Genomic DNA, 17,946 nt, shown 5'->3' with positions numbered 1-17,946 from the left:
CAGTTATACAATACATACATATTGTATACTACTAATTACAGATATTGTCTCTACTGCTATTAAATGTGTTGGATATGAGGTAAAAAAAATTATTATAGATGGCATTTAATGTATTTTTAAGTTTGCAAATATTGCTTTAAATCTGGTTAAAGTGACTAATAATTTATGCTTTTTGTATCCAGTTGTATACAAAAAGTCACATATGACACTTTTTCCTCCACTGTCCTTCACTGGATTCTCAATAATTTCCCCCTCCATGCAATAAATGCTTTGTTTACACAGTGACCTTCTTAAATGCTACTCACTTATAAGCAATATGTTTTGGTGATTTCACGCCTCATTTATGTTACCGTGGTATTTACTGCACTATGTATCTTGCAGAGTGGTGGGGGTGTGTCTGTGCTGACAGGATGGAGGGAGGAGGAGGAGGAGGAGGAGGAGAGGATGAGGTGAGACAAACCCAAACTCCATCATTTCACATGTTTGAGAGGATAAAACCGTGTGGGAGAGAGAGCAGTGAGAGAGCTTTGTAACCGGGTCCGGACCAGAACCAGAACCAGAACCAGAACCAGAACCATGCCGGTGAGACGGGGACATGTGGCGCCACAGAACACTTTTGTGGACACCATCATCCGCAAGTTTGAGGGACAAAGTGAGTATGAATAATATTTTTTGACTTCACCACTTGAAATTAAGCAGTTTTTAAGAAATAGAAATTAGAAATAAGAAATAGAGACATAAAAGATCAAATCACTAAAATGATTTGTTCAATTTATATCTTTATAGCCATAATAATAATAAAACTAATAATTATTCAAGTCACAGGGAGGTTTGGTTAGACAGTTTAAGATAAGATAAGTAAACATAAGATAAGACTTAATTGGATTTTACTTTTCGCTCTACATTTTAAAAAAAAAGTGTTTGTGTGTGTGTTCTTGTATTTGTTGCCTAAAGTTTAGGACTATGGTAGATTTAGGACTCGTAGTTAGGGTTAGGGTTAAGGTTAAGGTTAAAGATAAGACGGAGCTCTATGCAGAGTCATGAGAAGAACAACTATGGTGTCTTTGTGAGGACATTTTTGGTCTGGTCCTCACAACAAAAGGATTTGATTTTGTAGAACTGTTTTGATTTTTTTTAGGGGTAAGTTTGGATTAGACATTGAGTTTAGGCTTAAAGGTATCTGTACTTCACTTTGTTATTTGTATTTCTAGCAAGTTTTACTTTTTACTCCACTACAGTTCCTCTAACTAACTAACTTTGGAATCTACCAAACACAATTTTAGAAGAAGAAGAGTTGGTATTATGGTCTGTATTTATACAGAGCTTTTCCAGTCTTGATGAGCTGATTTTTCTGTCATTTTCTGGTAAGAAACTTGTATTTTTACTCTTAAAAGTATCACTTTTAAGGTACTTTATACAAGACTGTGTAAGTTAATATCATCATGGAAACCAGTCTGGACTTGGTCAAGATAAGAGTTCTCTACTCTCTTTCCTCTACAGATCGAAAGTTCATCATCGCCAATGCACTGGTGGAGAACTGTGCCATCATATTCTGTAACGACGCCTTCTGCGGGATGTGTGGCTACACGCGTGCTGAGGTGATGCAGAAGTCCTGCACCTGCAGCTTCCTGTACGGACCTCATACCCACAGACCGGCCATGGCCCAGATGGCCAAAGCTCTGCTGGGGGCAGAGGAGAGGAAGGTGGAGATATGCCTCTACACCAAAGAAGGTGCGGTACGATACGATCCAACCTCGATACGATCCAACCTCGATACTCACTCATTCACAAAGTGTGGTGATATTCACCATGTCATACATGTGTACATGAGAGCTGTCACACAGCCCCTTAACAAAGAGGAACTTTAAGTACTTTTATCATCCTGTTCCTCTTTTATATAGGGGGAAAATGTATCTTTTAAAGACGAATAAAAAGAAAAATTCTCTATCCTGGAAATAGCCAGAAGTAACAGCTTCCAATTTACCTTTCATAATCGATTTATCTGCTCTATTTTCTCAATTAATCATTAAAAACTGACATTTAGACGCTTCGATAAAACCCCCAATGCAATCCAACTTTATTTATAAAGCACTTTCAACATGAATAGCAAACCAAAATTGAGATATTAAATATATGAACAGATATTAAAATGTCAATATGTAATCACATATAAAAAGTGTATATGCAAAGAAGATAAGAATAAAAATGACAACATGAAAATTAACTTGAATCTGAAACTAAAAGTAAAGTAAAAAAAAATAAAAAATAGAAAATCCCAAGGTAAATAATATTGAAACCAGTGCAATAGCAACTATAAAACCAGGATAAAACAAAATTTTTCTGATTTTTCAGCTTCTTAAATGTGAATATTTTCTGGTTTCTTTGCTCTTTAACAAAGAAATTATTAAAATGTAATCATTTTCACTTTGTTGGCAAAACAAGACTACGTTTGATAAACACTGATCAATATGTTCTCACATTTTATGGATCATACCATTACTCCATTATGAAAATAATTGTTGCTTTGTGCCTATAGCACAATAATCCTACACATAGTGTTGCTATATAGATTCACAGCAGGTCTCTCGTTGGCTATTAATATTTAATTTGTAATTTCAGCTGCTTCTATGCTGCTGTTATTGTTATTGTTTTATATGCTCTCATATTTATTGTTTTTTGCCTGAAGACGAAGAGGTCACACAGTAAAATGTCTGTAATATTGAACACAGGGCGCTGCTGAAACAGCACTTCTACTTTTACCGTGAGTCTGTCGCCCATATTAGTTTCCTTCAGAGCCACTGACTGCGTCTAAAAATATTTCTGAAATCAGAGAGAGAGAGAGAGAGGGGCTGGACGCTGCGGGCAGAAATATCATCAAAGATGTCAAATATTCAAATATCAGTCTGAAATAATGTTGATTTTTTTTGGTTTGTGTAAAAATTGAAGAAAAAGGGATCATTTTGGTTTCAAATAGGAACGACAATACAATTTTTAGACCATTTATGAACGTATGAAGTGCTGAGCATGATTTGTGCTGAGTCATTTCAAAAACATAATTCTCCAACTGTGAGACAAACATTGTTCTCCCAAAAAGAAGAAATAAACAGCACCAAACATGACTTGCTAAAATTATTTTCACTAAGTTTTATTTACATTTTCCGATATCTGATCCAGTGATTTTGACCCAGTATCGCACGGATACCGATACTGACAGATATCGATTCCCTATAGTTTTGAACTTCATTAAGTTTAAGTTTCAGTTTAATTTTGAGTTTAAGCAACAGACTTAACAACCTGGCAGGATTTAAGGAATATTTTTCTTATTACAAATGGTAATTAGTAACAATGTAACCAGTAGGTCTAGACAAGAAGTTATTTCTGTCTTGTTTTTGTTATTTATTGATCATTTTGCATTTTAAATGTGTTTTTTTATTGTGAACTCAATAAAAAAACACTTTAAAGTCTAAAATTCTGTCAAATATAGTATAATAATTTTCTACCAATTTTATTTTACTTTTTTACTTGACCTGTCCCTGACCTGACTGACTAGACGCTAATTGTCCCAAAGTTCATTTGAGTCTGAGACCCCTAACTAGATTGATTATTAATTGACCACTAAATACATTGTTAAATAAATATAAGTAAAACAAGCTCCCTCGTTTTTCAGCTTGAAAATGTTCTGTTTTTCTTTGCTCCATATAACAAACAAATCATTAAAACAGAATAATTTTGGGTCGCAAAAATCATCATTTTGAGGTGTGAAAAACACAGAACAACATGTTTCAACATTTTGCGGACCAAAAAACTAATCAATTAATAGAAAAAAATTATCAACAGATTATTTCATTATGAAAATAACTGTTAGCTGTGGCCCTGGTAACCAACAAAAGACAGTGACTTTGTTATCATGGAAAAACTAATGCAGCTAAAAACTTTCAAAGTGTAAATGTGATTGTAACATGCTTTATTTTCCGTATATGTTATGGAAATAAAACCCACACACAATAGATCACAAGACGGAGTGAAAACATGGTGATTGTAAAGGGATTAACAGCGACCGTCACAGCTTCTTTCCCCGCATTAATTACTCTGTAGAGGTCAACATGGAGGAGTTATGAGAGGCATCAGATATTAAGTGTTGGGAGTATATTGATTTTTCTTTCTTTGGTTTCACCTAATGGCAGCAGCATCAATCTCTGGAACTTAATATCTGACATGAAAGACTTTCTTTCTCCAAGCAGTCTGTCAAAAAATGTCAATACATCACCAACTTCTGTTGCATCCTTTATGTACTCTGGAGCAGCATATTAACTTCATCTAAAAAAATAATAAATAATAATAAAATAATATAATAAATAATAATAATAACAATAATATAAATAATTACAAAATGAGATATTATGGTCTGCCCCCCTTACAAACAGTGTGGGCAAACAAAAAATTAAGTTTCTTAAAATATAATTTTCTGTGCTATTTTTCCTTAATTAACAAGACACTTTCATTCCCTGCTCAGGAGCTTAGTTTACGTGTAGCAGACTTGTTCAGTTTGTATACTTATATACAGTTTTATTTTGTTTTTTTGACACTAGAAGTTTCTGTCTCAGGAGAACGATACTTACCGATTTGACCTTCTGTGAAACCTGAGCTTTGACCTGCTAGCGTAACCAGGTCACAACAGCGCACAGAAATGCAGAAGACCTTTAAAAACAACCAAATGTTCTACTGCGGTTGGATCATATAATAATATCCTACATTTTTCCAACTGGAAACTGAAGTTTGTGAACCAGTCACGCTCCCGCACCAAATTTCATCGAGAAAATCAGTGTTTTTAGCTTGCGGGAGACACTGGCACTGCTGACCTTTTGCCATCTCTTATGGTAACTTTGTGTTACTTAGTCACATCAGAGCAACGTCATTTAAACACACAAGTCACAAAATAACACATCTGAATTCACTTACAGAGGCAGCAGTGGGTCAGGAGCTCCTGCATGCTGTTGAATAAAATTGGTGGTTTTCTCTATGGACTTTGGTGTGGGGGAGCAAGTGGTTTTTGGAAAGTGACACAAAATTCCGTTTAACAGAGAAATTAAGCCACAAACATATTCTCAAGATAGCACTGACTGCAGGATGTGTAGATTTTTGTATTTTAGCCATTTGTGACAAGATTTGTTCAACTCCATGTCCTCGGCTGGAAGCCACATTTTCCCATTTTTAAGTAGTTAAGGAGTAAAGCAATGTGAGAAACAGAAGTAACTATGAAAATGTGGTGACACAGAATGAAGAACGAAACTGGAGGAGTCTGTGTGTGTGTATGGAGGTCGTGGTGAAGGTCAGTGCTCTACTTTAGGGACAATGAGCGAAATAGGATCATACTTTTCATTAGAGAGTAAACACCACATCAGCCAAAAGAAATGATTAACTAGCGGATTAGAGATTAATGGGACGCACCAAAAGATTAGTCACCCCCCACCAACGCTCTCACGAACACACACACACACACACAGGTTCACAGTTATCCCCAAAGGACTCTGTATTGACTTCCATTTACAGCCTAAATAAAACCTTAACCACAATTCAAATCCTAGCCCCAAACCTAACCAGTTCCTCAGCAATGAGGTTCTTCCTCATTAGGACCTGGTTCTGGTCTCCATGAGGACAACTGGTCCTGACAACGTCAGTGTTTAGAAAAGGCAACAAATACAAGAACACACACACACTGAACATTCTGTGTGCGTGTAGGTTAGCACTTGGTGATGGTTGTGGTAAGGGTAAGGGGCTTGGGCAGAGGTCTCAAACTCACGACCCGCAGCCCATATGTGGCCCTCCAAAAAAAGTCATGCAGCCCACCACTTAATATCAAGTTATAATGAGTTACTTCCATATGGTTTTGAAGTAATAGATTAATTTTGCATTGCACACAATGTTTTTATTCAAAGACACTTTTATTGTGAAATTAACTTGTTTTCACTTGAAACCCACAGGTTATTTGGGATTTAGATCCCTGGGCTAGGGAATGCATTATGTCTATAATGTGTCCTCATTAAGATATAAAAACAAGTTTGTGTGTGTGTATGTGTGTGACGGAGTGGGTGTCAGTGTTAGGGTTGGAGCCAGCATGGATTATCCTAGTTAGATTATAAATTATTCTAGCTTTATAATGATATCAAAGTGAAAGACCATCTGTTCTGCTGTGCTGCCGCACACAAACTTGTTTTTCTATCTCTGTGAGGAAACCTCATCGACATAATGCCTTTCTTAGCCCCTTACCCTAACCTTAACCATGCGACTAGACAAAATGTCCTTAGGCCTGTACGCTGGTCCCCACGAGGATAGAAAAACACATATATACACTCACACACACAAAGCATTTTTTCCATCTCTGTGAGGAAACCTCATAGACATAATGCCTTTCTTAGCCCCCTTACCCAAACCATGGACCAGACAAAATGTCCCCACAAGGTCAAAATGTCCCCACAAAGAAGGGCTTGTATGCTGGTCCCCAGGAGGATAGAAAAACACATACACACACACATATTGCCTTTTGTAGCCTATTAACTTAACCATGCAACCAGTCAAAATGTCCCCACGAAGACAGAAAAACATGTACACACACACACAGTGTTATGAGGTGAAAAGGTGAAGACTACAGTCTGTGGCTTATATGAGTTGCGCTCTACACTTTAGTGCAGTGTTTTTGTTTTGTTTTTCATCCTGGAGTCACCATCTAGTGGACATATTCAGAAAAGGCTGATTATACTCAGTACTTCCTCTCTCTGTCTCTGTGTCTCTGTTCCTACAGGAGAGTGTTTCAACTGTGAGATTGACGTAGTCCCGGTGAAGAACGAAGTGGGCAGAGTCATCATGTTCATTCTCAACTTTGAACTGCCCTCTGACCCCAGACCGGTCAGCAGCTCTCCGGCCAGAGAGCTCAACAGAGTGCTGCACATTCCCTGGCTGTGTGTGGGTATGTTCACATGTACATGAGGCATGAATGATGTCATACACACTTATGATGATTTATTTCCTCCAATGACTGAGGCCTGAGTCTGATCTAAATCCATGTGCTGATGCTTGTGCCACATGGGAGGGAAAAAGGTTATAATTGTAGTGTCAATGTCTTCCACTCAGATTGGCGGCAGCGCCTCCGTCTCCTCCTGCGCTCCCTCGGCTCCTCAGGTGTCCTGACAGAGGACACAGAGCTGGGTTCTCCTCATGGCGACCTCCCTCCCCTCGGACACGAGTCTGTGGCACTGGACAAACTGCTGCCGCTCACAGAGAGGCGAGAGCAGGACAAGGCAGGAGCTATGGACAAAGAGGAGTGGGAGGAGGAGGAAGAGGAGGAGGAGGAGGAAGGAAGAAGAGGAGGAGGAGATGCTGATGCATCTCTGGTGGATACAAGAACAGGAGGAAGAGGAGAATGGAGAAGTGAAGGCACAGGTCTGCCCGCAGCTCCAACTTCAGCACCTCCAGCACTGGCCCTGCCCCTTTCCTTCTCACATGCTGCACCGCGGTAATTAAATATAAAGACGTATTTTATATTGTTACAACTTTCATTTGTCACACTATGTTTATACAACCAGCTCCACTTGTGGCTGTACACAGGAAGTTATAAATATCTGAATAAACAGTTTACATTTACATTAAAGTTGTTAAAAATGTTTTTGGATCATATACTGTGTATATATATACTTAATGGCCACTTTATTAGGTACACTTCAAGTGCAGGTTAATGCAAATCTAGGGTGTAGGTAAGTGGAAGTGTTTTCTTTTGTTTTTTTAAATAATTAAGTATTAAATGTGAACTGAATAACTTTTGGTTTGTGGGCAAAAACAAGACATTTGAGAAACATCCTCATTTCCAGGTTTGGAAAAACACTGATTAACATTTTCTTTCACGTTTATGGACCTGGATTACTCAGTGAATCAAGAAAATAATCGACAGATTAATTGATAATAAAATAAATTGTGTGAAATGAAAGGAAGACAACAATAAGTTAAAAAAAAGACCTTACAAACACATGCAGAAGATCATCTCTAAACATGTGACATGAACGTTTGATGTGTCCTCTGAGGCTCGACACTCGTTTAACGATGTGTTTAACCTGCGTGTCTGCAGGCGAGAGCAGAGAAGGAGAGGCCAACGCGACGACTGCCCTCCTCCGTCCAGCAGTTTTGACGACAGTGGTGGGATTTTAAAACATTCCTCGTCAGTGGACGACATCAAGAGTGGACAGGGTTACTGGGAAAAGAGGCTGCAGTTGAGACACAGCTGCACCGGTGAGAATTAAACCATTCCAGTCTCCTGTTAAAAACGAATATTACAATACAACACATTATTCAAAAGACACTATTCAACCTAGATCAATGTCATCGCTATATTGTGAGAAAAAAATCCAATTAATTGTTCCGCGTAATGGCAGACATGCTTTAATCCAACCAGCAGAGGGCACAATAGCTCAAACAGATAATCTAGTGCAGGGGCCACATTCAGTGTGGGCCGAACCAGTAAAATAACCTACAAACAACAAGAAATGTTCCCCTTTGTTTTACATATAATAAAGTATCTTTTTTACAAAACATAACTTATGAATAACCTGAAATTTCTTGAGGGAAAAATAAGTGCAATTTCAAAACTATTATGGATCTGCAGAGGCACAAAACATTTAGTCACAGGTATAAATATTGTATTTTCACAAATTCATCCGGATTGGACCCTCCGGTGGACCGGTTCTGCCCCGTGGGCCACACATTTGACACCCCTGGTTTGGTGCACGTGTGCACTGTGTAGTTTTTCGGACAAGACAAGAACTGGGATCAAGTGCAGATATACTGTAAATATAAAATGATATGTCTGGGTCAAAGAAAAATACCTTTTTATACTTATATTCCCTTTAATTTCTGCCAAATGAAAAAAGAAATCATGTAAATTACATTTTACACACTGGAGAATAAACATTCCCTCTCTCTTCTCTCCTGTAGCTCGTATGATAACCCTCAGAAAAACCAGTGGAACTGCAGCGACGTCAGACACTGATTTACGCTGCCGAGCCAACAGCCAGGTAGCACACACACACACACAATATAGCAGGAACTCCTCTTGATAGTAACAGTGGACTGATAGAGGGTGAGAGTGCAAAGGTGAATCCAAGTGTAGAAGGAAATATTGGGGGGGTTAGGATAAAGGCACCACTGGGATTCGAACCCAGGATCTCCTGTTTACTAGACAGGCACTTTAACCAACTAAGCCATGGCGCCTTGGGAGCTATGGCACCTTTAAGGATCTAAAACACTTAATACATTTTTCTTCCACCTTTGCAGACTTTTCTTTCTTTGGTTGATCTTCCTCAAAACCTAAACAAAAACAAATAGAAACATAAAAAAAGAGGAAAAAACCCAACACAAACCCTGTCGTTTCTGCAGAGGTGGCTGTCACATTATGGAATAAGTCATGAATAATTTAATAAATAATCAATAGTTCAGAGTTTGGTAATAAACTGTCTCTGAACTCTTGAATTGTATACTTAAATCACGTATTTTGTGTGTGTGTGTGTGTGTGGTGTGTGTACATGCAGCAGAGCCCCGTGTCCCAGTCTGGTGAAATCCGACCTCCGTGTAAACTGATGGACAGAACTCACCACGTCACAGAGAGAGTCACACAGGTGAGGAGTTTATAATTCTGACCACGTTCTTAAACACGTTTTTGTCTTTTTAAAACTGTGAATTACAGTTCATTACCTCTGGGTTTTAAAGCCTGGGTGGGGGCAGTAACTGTGGAGCACTGAACACTAAATTATGAAAATCTTCAGTCAATAAAATATAACATGGATGTTAGTGATGCTCAGAACATTTATTTATTAGTTATTTAGTTCATATTAAAATAAAGTTGTTTCACATTGTGCCAACATTTCATAGATATTCCTCTTCTTCTACCAGCTTCTCCCTTTAGGGGTCGCGACATAAACCAATTAGATATTGTTCTTGTTTAACAATAAAAAACGAAAAACTCTAGACACAAGAAACAAACACTCGACTCTCGTGAGAAGGCGGTTGAACGTCATAGTGCAGCCTAAAAAAATCAGACCATAATAACAAGAACCTAAACAGGACCGACATCTCATGAGAAGTGACTGTACGCATATAAAAGTGCCGATACTCTTGTAAGGTTAAGAAGTGGGCCTTGTTACTTGAGTGTTTTAAATCTTTCTTATTCATTCATTTATTTATTTAGGGAAAGGGACAATGCATATGTAAATCTGCCAGGTTGTAGCCTCAGTCTAATTTCAGGCCTGTATTCCTTTGGGAGATTTACGTTATAAGGGATAAAAATGAAATTACATTGAGGGAAACAAAAACATAGGGACATTTGAGCTCACAATAATACAAAAGTTACATAAAAAAGGAAATGCACATACATACACACATACTCATACATACTGTATACAGTAAATACAAACACGTTAAAACAGCTGTTAATAAAGTGCCAGTGACATTGGATAACAGTGAAGTGCTAATGTTTAAGACACATTGGCCCTTCAATTAAATGCACAAATCTCCTTACACACATGAATTTGCAAATGTATAGATGGTCACATGTTTGGTGACCCCCTCAACCACAGTTTCAGCTGCTTTTTAAATGTAATGAACTCGCTGAACACTGTGGCACACTGTTCCAAAAAAAAGCACAACCTCTGAATGACACGTGACATTTTGAGAGAACGATGTCCATCTAAAACCTGTGTACGTGGTGTTTCTACTCGGGCTGCAGCTGAGAGGAATATTTATGAACACTTGTCATGTGACTCGCTGCGCATACCCACCATATATCATAAGTGTTGGGGTTTGGTTTGCAGCGATGGGCATAAAAAACAAAACAAAGAGCAGAGGTTGTTTGAAAGAGTTTGACGATGGATGTGCTCCAGCGTTACGGCTGTTTTAAAGGGGCAGCGTCACCCTCTCTGTGCCGCAGCTATTTCAGTACAGAGGCCCCAAGCTTTAGGTTCTTGTCAAACGTGATTAATGGGGGGGTCACCCACTGATGACATCACTGATGTCCTGTAATGCTGTGTAAGGACTGAACAGTGGTGTTATTTTGTGTGTGTGTGTGTGTGTGTTACCCCACTGAAGCAGTCAGTGTTTTACCTCTAAAATGTTACACTTTTAAATGTTAAACATCCATTGAGAAAGAATTAGTTACATCTAGTGGCAAGACTGCAGATTGTAACAAACACGACACTCCGTTCACCGCTTCCCTTACCAAGCAGGAATTACGGTGGCCTTCGCATACATGCAGGCTATAGTTTGTCCATTTGGGCTCCTGTAGAAACATGACACCTCCCATAAAGCATGACTCTTGCCCAAAGTTCATCAAAAAATGATTATTTTATTATAATGAGGAGCTTTTGCTTGCTCTGACTGGCTTGTCTTTCTCTAAAGCAGGGGTGGGCAATTATTTTCCCCAAGTGGTCACATGAGAAACAAAAAATATTGTTGAGGGCCGGGCCAAAGTTGAATTAATTTTAATTTAATTTGATCTCTTTTATCTAAAAGTAGCAGTAAATTATATTGTTTTGGTGTAAATTGTGCAGCATACAAACACACAATAAACACAATTACTAACCAACTCTATTGATAATATCAAATTACTACACTATATAATGAATACTATTATACTTTGCTACTGTGGTGAAATGCAGTGAATATATTGTCTAACACAACCACAACCCCCCTTCACAGAAGGTAAGTTCTTGTATTTCTCTTTGGGTCTGGTCACGTAGTAGTGATTCACATTGTAATCCTTAAACACAGCGACTAGTGTACCACAAACTAAGCACACGGCTTTACCTTTAACGCCTGTAAAGAAATATTTAGCGGTCCATGTCTTGTTGAAAACGCGCCATTTGGAATGAACCTTTCTTTTTTCTTAACACGTCACCTGACGCAGATACGTGCGTCCATACATCAGGCTTTTCAAAATAAAAGCAACACAGTTGTATTGCATGCGCAGCATAAATACTTGTTCATCTGTGTTTATGACTGACATACCGCGGGCCGGACACAGATGCCGTATGTGGCCCTGCAGGCTGTAAAATAGGTCTGCACTAAAGTATGCAAGGCCTACTCTAATGCTGTGAAAACCCAAATCCTATTTTTTAAAGAGATTAAATACCTGTACAAACATACTCATGGGCAGTATACATTTAGACATTTAGGTTCTGCTTTGTCAATCCTTCCTTATTTGTTATTTATATATAATATATGTGTCTTATGAGTCACATAAGAGTCTGTATTTGACTTGGAACGAAGTCTTGATGTGACATATTTTTTACTGTAGACGGCTCTTTGATCCACCTGACTGAAGAGGTCTATCAAACATTGAAGGGACAAGGTCAGCGATAATGATTTCACTGTGGAAACAGTGCAGGTGTGTGTGTGTGTGTGTGTTGACCGCACAGGCTATTGTTAGCTATAATTAGGGGGGGCTCATATGGAAGCTTGAGGCACCGCAGTCGACCTTATCCAAAAATACCTGTTCACTTACACCAAGGGAATCACTTCACTTTACCATCACTGTCAGTCACACGTAACGCTAAATATAACCAAGGTTTTATGACTTGTTTATGGCTCTTATTTGTGATCATTACGGTGTCAAAAATGTAAACATTAAAGGGTCCAGTCTATACAGATTAGTGACGTCAAACAGAGGACTTGTCTGCCCACCGCCACTTTTTCCTAAGTGCGTCAGTGAAATGCGCCGGCATTAGCATACCAGAAAAGATGTTGACATCAACAAGCACATCGAGTTGTTTATCAGACGATGAGGTTCTAAAAGGATACAGATGTTTCAATGTTGGTTTAAGCTTCAGGTTTAAGTGGGTGGAGACATTCTTCCTTTGTGGAGTAAGTTTCCACTTCAAAACGTGAAATAAGCACTCTGGCAGGTTCGGGCTGCTGTAGGAACACGGCGGCGCAGGATGGCAGATTTGACAGACAGATACAGAAGTCACGGGATGATACATATTGCGATAATAAATCAAAACACCACATCATACACATAATTTAGTCTGATATAAACTGTTCTCAAGACTACAGTCACAGCATTTGCTGCTGTTAACTGGCAATACCATAATGTACCTGACAATTTTATTCTGCCATGCCTGTCCTTATGGGTAGTTTAGGAGGAAAACTTCTAAAGGGCTAATTAAACTCAGCAGGCAATAAATTCAACCTTTCGTGATGCTAACTGCATTGTTTCCTTCCGCATACACCAACATTTAATAGCTAATTAAGGACTTTGGAAATTATTCCTAGCGACATTTTGTGAACATGGACAAAAATTGGCACTGCGGTGTTACTAAACATCTGCAGAAAAAGTAGTTAAGCTCCCCAAGAACATTCATGCTGACATGGTTGCTACATAAGGGGACAATGCTCCAGCTTTATCAACTGTGCAATAGTGAGTAGGTGAATTCAAGAGGGGTAGGAAGAGCCTTGAAGATGACCCAAGGTCCGGATGGCCACAGCCACCACCCAAGAAAACATTAGTCCTTTCTCAATACTCAAGTATGCAAGTATGTACTTGCATATTTGGGAAATACGTACTTGAGAAGTACGACTGGAGTACATACTCGTCAAGTATGGGAGTAATTGGAACAGCAGCTACTTCCTTGTTCTACTGTTTGAATGGCGGGTGGCACCAAGTGCTTAAGCCTGATTACCGCCACCTACAGTCTTGATAAATGAACATATGAAATACTTTTAATAAATGCATATATATTGTTATTATTTTCACATTTTAAATATTTAACTCAATTTATTATTTTATTTTTATTAAAGTATACAGTACCATGTGGAAAATAAATATATTACAGCAGTGCAGAGTAGTATATAAGATTCAGGAACGCTCCCTGTCTGTCTCCCTAGCTCTGGAGACAGGCAGGTTCAATGATACCCAGAGGAAGAAAGGCTCTGTTTGATGTGTGACCTGGGTGTGATTGAGAATGAAATTCAAATGTTTTATTGCCCAGTTTATGATGATTTGAGGGATGTATTTTTTACTAAAATGTCTTCCATTTATGCTAATTTCTTTTGGTTAGATGAATATGAAAATTAGCAATTTTTTTGGTAAAGCCTGGGAAACAGTCTGTGAACCTTTCAGCCCACCCACAGAGTATAGGTTATATACACCATATAACATGGGTCACATATTTTCCACCAAAATACCCTCTTGTTACACACAGGACCCGTAGGCTAGATATGATGTGTACAAAATGATTTATCAGTGCTGCAGTCTATCAAAAATCTATCAGATGAGTAAGAGGAGTAAGATGTATGAAGCTGCATCCACTGTAAAGGCTGCTGTCGGTATATGTCAGATAATAGCACCTTGAGACCTTGAGGCAGCATTTTTCACATCCATCGCCAAAAACAGCCTTCGGATAATGTCTTGTGCTTCAGTGGGAGCAGGGGGAAAAAACTCACTTCACTTTAGTGGATGTTTTTCGGGCTAACAAATGTCCTTGTTTTGACAAAAACAGCATCTACTGTAGTTGCAGGTAAACAAGAAAGTGGAAAACAAAGGGAATTTAGAGGATGGTACAGAGGTGTGGCAGAGTGTTTATTTGTGGAGAGGTCAGGACCTTCAGTCAGACACGAGAATGAGAGTGAAAGAGGAGAACAAGATGTTGAGGGAGTAAAAGGGGATTGCAGCACATATATTGGAGCAATTTATATGTATTGTATTGTACCACTGCACTCCATTTACAACTGAACTTGAAACTGGGAGTGACGTCACCCCCAAGTTCACTAGCCATTATTAGTCACTGTCAGTCAATGATAACACGCTTCATGTTTGTTTGTTTTTTGCTCATACAAACAGCGTAACAATTTCTCTACAGTTAAAGATTAAACAGAATTACGTATACGACTGATTTACTCTAAATTAGCAGTTATATTGGACTCCTAACTTGGGGTATGCGAGGTTACTCCGACTTTCTGAGGTTGAAATCCGAGTTCAGCGGTTGTTTCCACATAAGGAATGCCCTATCACTTCAGATATTTTGAGTTCCAACTACAAATTCAACACACCAAGATGTGACCTATAAAAACACCCCCCCAGGATGTCCATATAAGGAGGTGTGTATTATTCATGTAGAACTAAGGGTTAAGATCCAGTGTGTATGAATTTGTGATTGGTGTGATTGCAGATTGTAACGAACAGAGGACTCCTCGGCTCACCCCTCCCTCCCCCAGGCTCTGAAATACAATGAAGTGCAAAGTGCATTCATCAAGTGAACAGACTATTTCTTGAACTGTTACCATTCAACAGTCTGATGGCCTCTGGAATAAACCAGACCTTCTTTCCTACTGGGAGCTATTACCAATAATACCATTATTGCTCTGAGAGTAAAAACATATCTGATTTATCCTCTTGTTGTTGAAGAAAGATCTGAAGTTGTGTTTACAGCAGCGGTGTACCTGCCCTTTGTCTCAGAGTGCAAATACATCACTGTACATGACGGAGAGGAGAGAAGGAGGGGGTGAGAGGCAGAGGGGAGCAAATAACCAGCAGAGAGAGAGAGACGGTAGGGAGGAGGGAAAGAGAGAAGGGGGCTTGGAGAAGCAGAATGGTTTGGTGTGTGTGGTGAAAGTGCAGAGGAGAAGCAGTGCTGAAGCTCACCCTCACTGATGGAGATCAAGGATGGAGAGATGGTGGGGAAAAGAGGAGATGTTTTCTCTCTACAGGTCGTAGAACGGGCTCAGTCATCCTAGGGAAGAACAGATGGAAAATGGGAGATCACAAACTGCAACTTGGACACAAGACATGTGTCTTATCTGTAGCAGCTGAAAGGGTGAAACCCTTGATGATGCTACAACTATAGACTCTGAATTATCATAGGAAGACTTAAAATCTGTCTGGATTATGTCCAACTATCACAAACAAGTGAGGATTTTTGACTGGTGGAGTTTTTTCCGAAGTGAAGAACCCTCTTGGATGAAACATCTTAAAAGCCTGAATAATTCCTGAAGACAGCACAGTCTTTGGAAAAGTATTTAATTTGTTTCTTATCCAAATTAAAATGAATTGAAAGAATTTAAATTTAGCTGACCCTGCTTCTGTTCCTGGCAGCAAGGAAGTGAGGAACACAAGAGGAGTGTCAAGCTCTTCGACATCAACGTGGAAAGACACCTTATAAAAGAGGGGACAGGAAATTGTGATGTAGACAAAGTGGAAAAAGCAAGAGTTAGTTACAGAGGAAAGAAGAAGAGCAAGGCAAAAAGGAAACCCCAAAGGACGAAGACAAAACTCAAACAAACATCACATCGTCTGGGCATCTTAGACTTACGGAGAAAAAGAAGAGAGCTGAAGAGTTCTCAGACTGAAGGAGAAGAAGGAGTAACCATGTCCTTGGTGAGTGACAGTAGTGTGTCTCAGGACGTCTTGTCCGGTGTGGGAGGTGAACATGGAAACCCAAGACCCAAGAGAGCCGTACGCATCTCATCTATAGTAGCGCATGAGGTGAGTAGAACCTTGTGTGTGTGTACTTGTATTTGTTACCTTTACTTTTTCTGTCATAAACACTGACCTTGTCAGGACCATGAAAGCCATGGAAACCTGGCCCTAATGAGGCAGAACCTAATTTTTGAGGGACTGGTTAAGTTTAGGGCCAATATTTGACTTATGGTTATGTTAAGGTTAGGGTTATCCATTAACTGGTTGTGGTTCCTCATAGTGCATCAACTCACAACAGGAATGGAGCTATGGCACTGTGGAACCTTCGGGTGCCGGGTCGGCACAATGACGACACAAAACAACAACAAAATTCTACTTCACGGCTAGCGCCCCTACCCCCACTCTGACAAGATAAAACAAACAAAGCGGCTGTTCTGCAGCTTCAGAACAGCCACAGAAAATACTCTTGACTCTTAATTTTTTGAGTCATTGTGATGGTCTTGGTGCGGAGAGATTGGGGGCTGGCTCCACTGGCTGGCTGCTACTGTCTGTTAGCAGAAGACCAGCCTTGCAAGATCCCGCCTGCCGAGTCCTCAGAATCAGGAGGTCTCCCAAAGTCTGGGGTCTTGCTTGAGAAACAGGAATTTCTTCACGGCAGCCAGATATCGGTTATAAGATCAAGGCGGCGAGAGTGTTATTTTAGACGTTCATCATGGCAGAGCCAGCAAAATAGAAGCAGCGACAACTGTTGTCAGTGGAAGGGAGTAAGAGGAAACTACTTTTTTCGAACAGCGAAAATTGAAGAACGGATGCTGACTGGTATGGACATGGCTCCACGGCTTGTGTTCGCTGGCTGTGTTATGTGAAAACAAATATACATGGTCGGGAGATGGGGAAAGAGGGGTCGAGCGTCAGTGGTGAGATTTTACACCAGTGAGGATGAAGAGGTAGACGATGGCTGGATGGATGTTTACGATGGTATTGTAAAAAAATATGTAATCTAAAAAGAAAGTTCTGCTTTAATCATGATGGTTGGTTGGTTGGTTTGTCCAAGAGTAGTTGGTCAAAAGACTGCTACAGCAAACCGTAATCCAAAGACACCCGACAGACGGCTGGCCAGTGGCTGCACAGTGGCGCCATCTTGGTTACAGTAAGAGCTGTTCAAAGTGACACTTGCAGCTTGAAACATGAAATTTCATGCATCCATCAAGGTTCTCAGTCACATCCTTGACCGTCCTTCACTGCTTTGCCCTGGTTACTGCTGCTGTGGAGCTGTGGATCCCAGAGGAGTTTAAATCTGCTGCTGATTAATTATACCACTCCTTCCCGAGGGTCTTTGTGTGTGTGTGTGTGTGTGTGTGTGTGCATGTACACGTGTGTTTAGGTTGTATATCATGAATGGTGTTGTTGTCAGCAGGTCACAGTAATATGTGTGCATGTGTGTACATACTTTAACTATTATGTAACATTTTTCTTAGTCATTTTATTAAATTATG

At 39.5% G+C, this 17,946-nt stretch overlaps 1 protein-coding gene and 1 non-coding gene across 2 annotated transcripts in view; one reads left to right on the top strand and one right to left on the bottom strand.

Annotated features, from left to right (window-relative positions):
- The first annotated feature begins 496 nt into the window (after positions 1-496).
- LOC122781979 (potassium voltage-gated channel subfamily H member 6-like) overlaps positions 497-17,946 on the top strand; it is a 31,420-nt gene continuing 13,970 nt past the window's right edge. The window contains exons 1-7 of the mRNA XM_044046130.1: positions 497-652; positions 1,501-1,731; positions 6,800-6,964; positions 7,129-7,510; positions 8,117-8,277; positions 8,980-9,059; positions 9,573-9,659. Coding sequence (XP_043902065.1) covers positions 577-652; positions 1,501-1,731; positions 6,800-6,964; positions 7,129-7,510; positions 8,117-8,277; positions 8,980-9,059; positions 9,573-9,659 — 1,182 coding nt within the window. The 5' untranslated portion in view covers positions 497-576. The remainder of the gene's footprint in view (positions 653-1,500; positions 1,732-6,799; positions 6,965-7,128; positions 7,511-8,116; positions 8,278-8,979; positions 9,060-9,572; positions 9,660-17,946) is intronic.
- Positions 9,182-9,255, bottom strand: trnat-agu. Its single transcript has one exon. It is a non-coding gene; the product is annotated as a tRNA-Thr (tRNA).

The sequence above is a fragment of the Solea senegalensis genome, linkage group LG1 (assembly GCF_019176455.1).
Source record: "Solea senegalensis isolate Sse05_10M linkage group LG1, IFAPA_SoseM_1, whole genome shotgun sequence".
NCBI lineage: Eukaryota > Metazoa > Chordata > Actinopteri > Pleuronectiformes > Soleidae > Solea > Solea senegalensis.
Note: the sequence above shows the minus strand (reverse complement) of the source record. Positions and strands in the feature narration are given on the sequence as shown.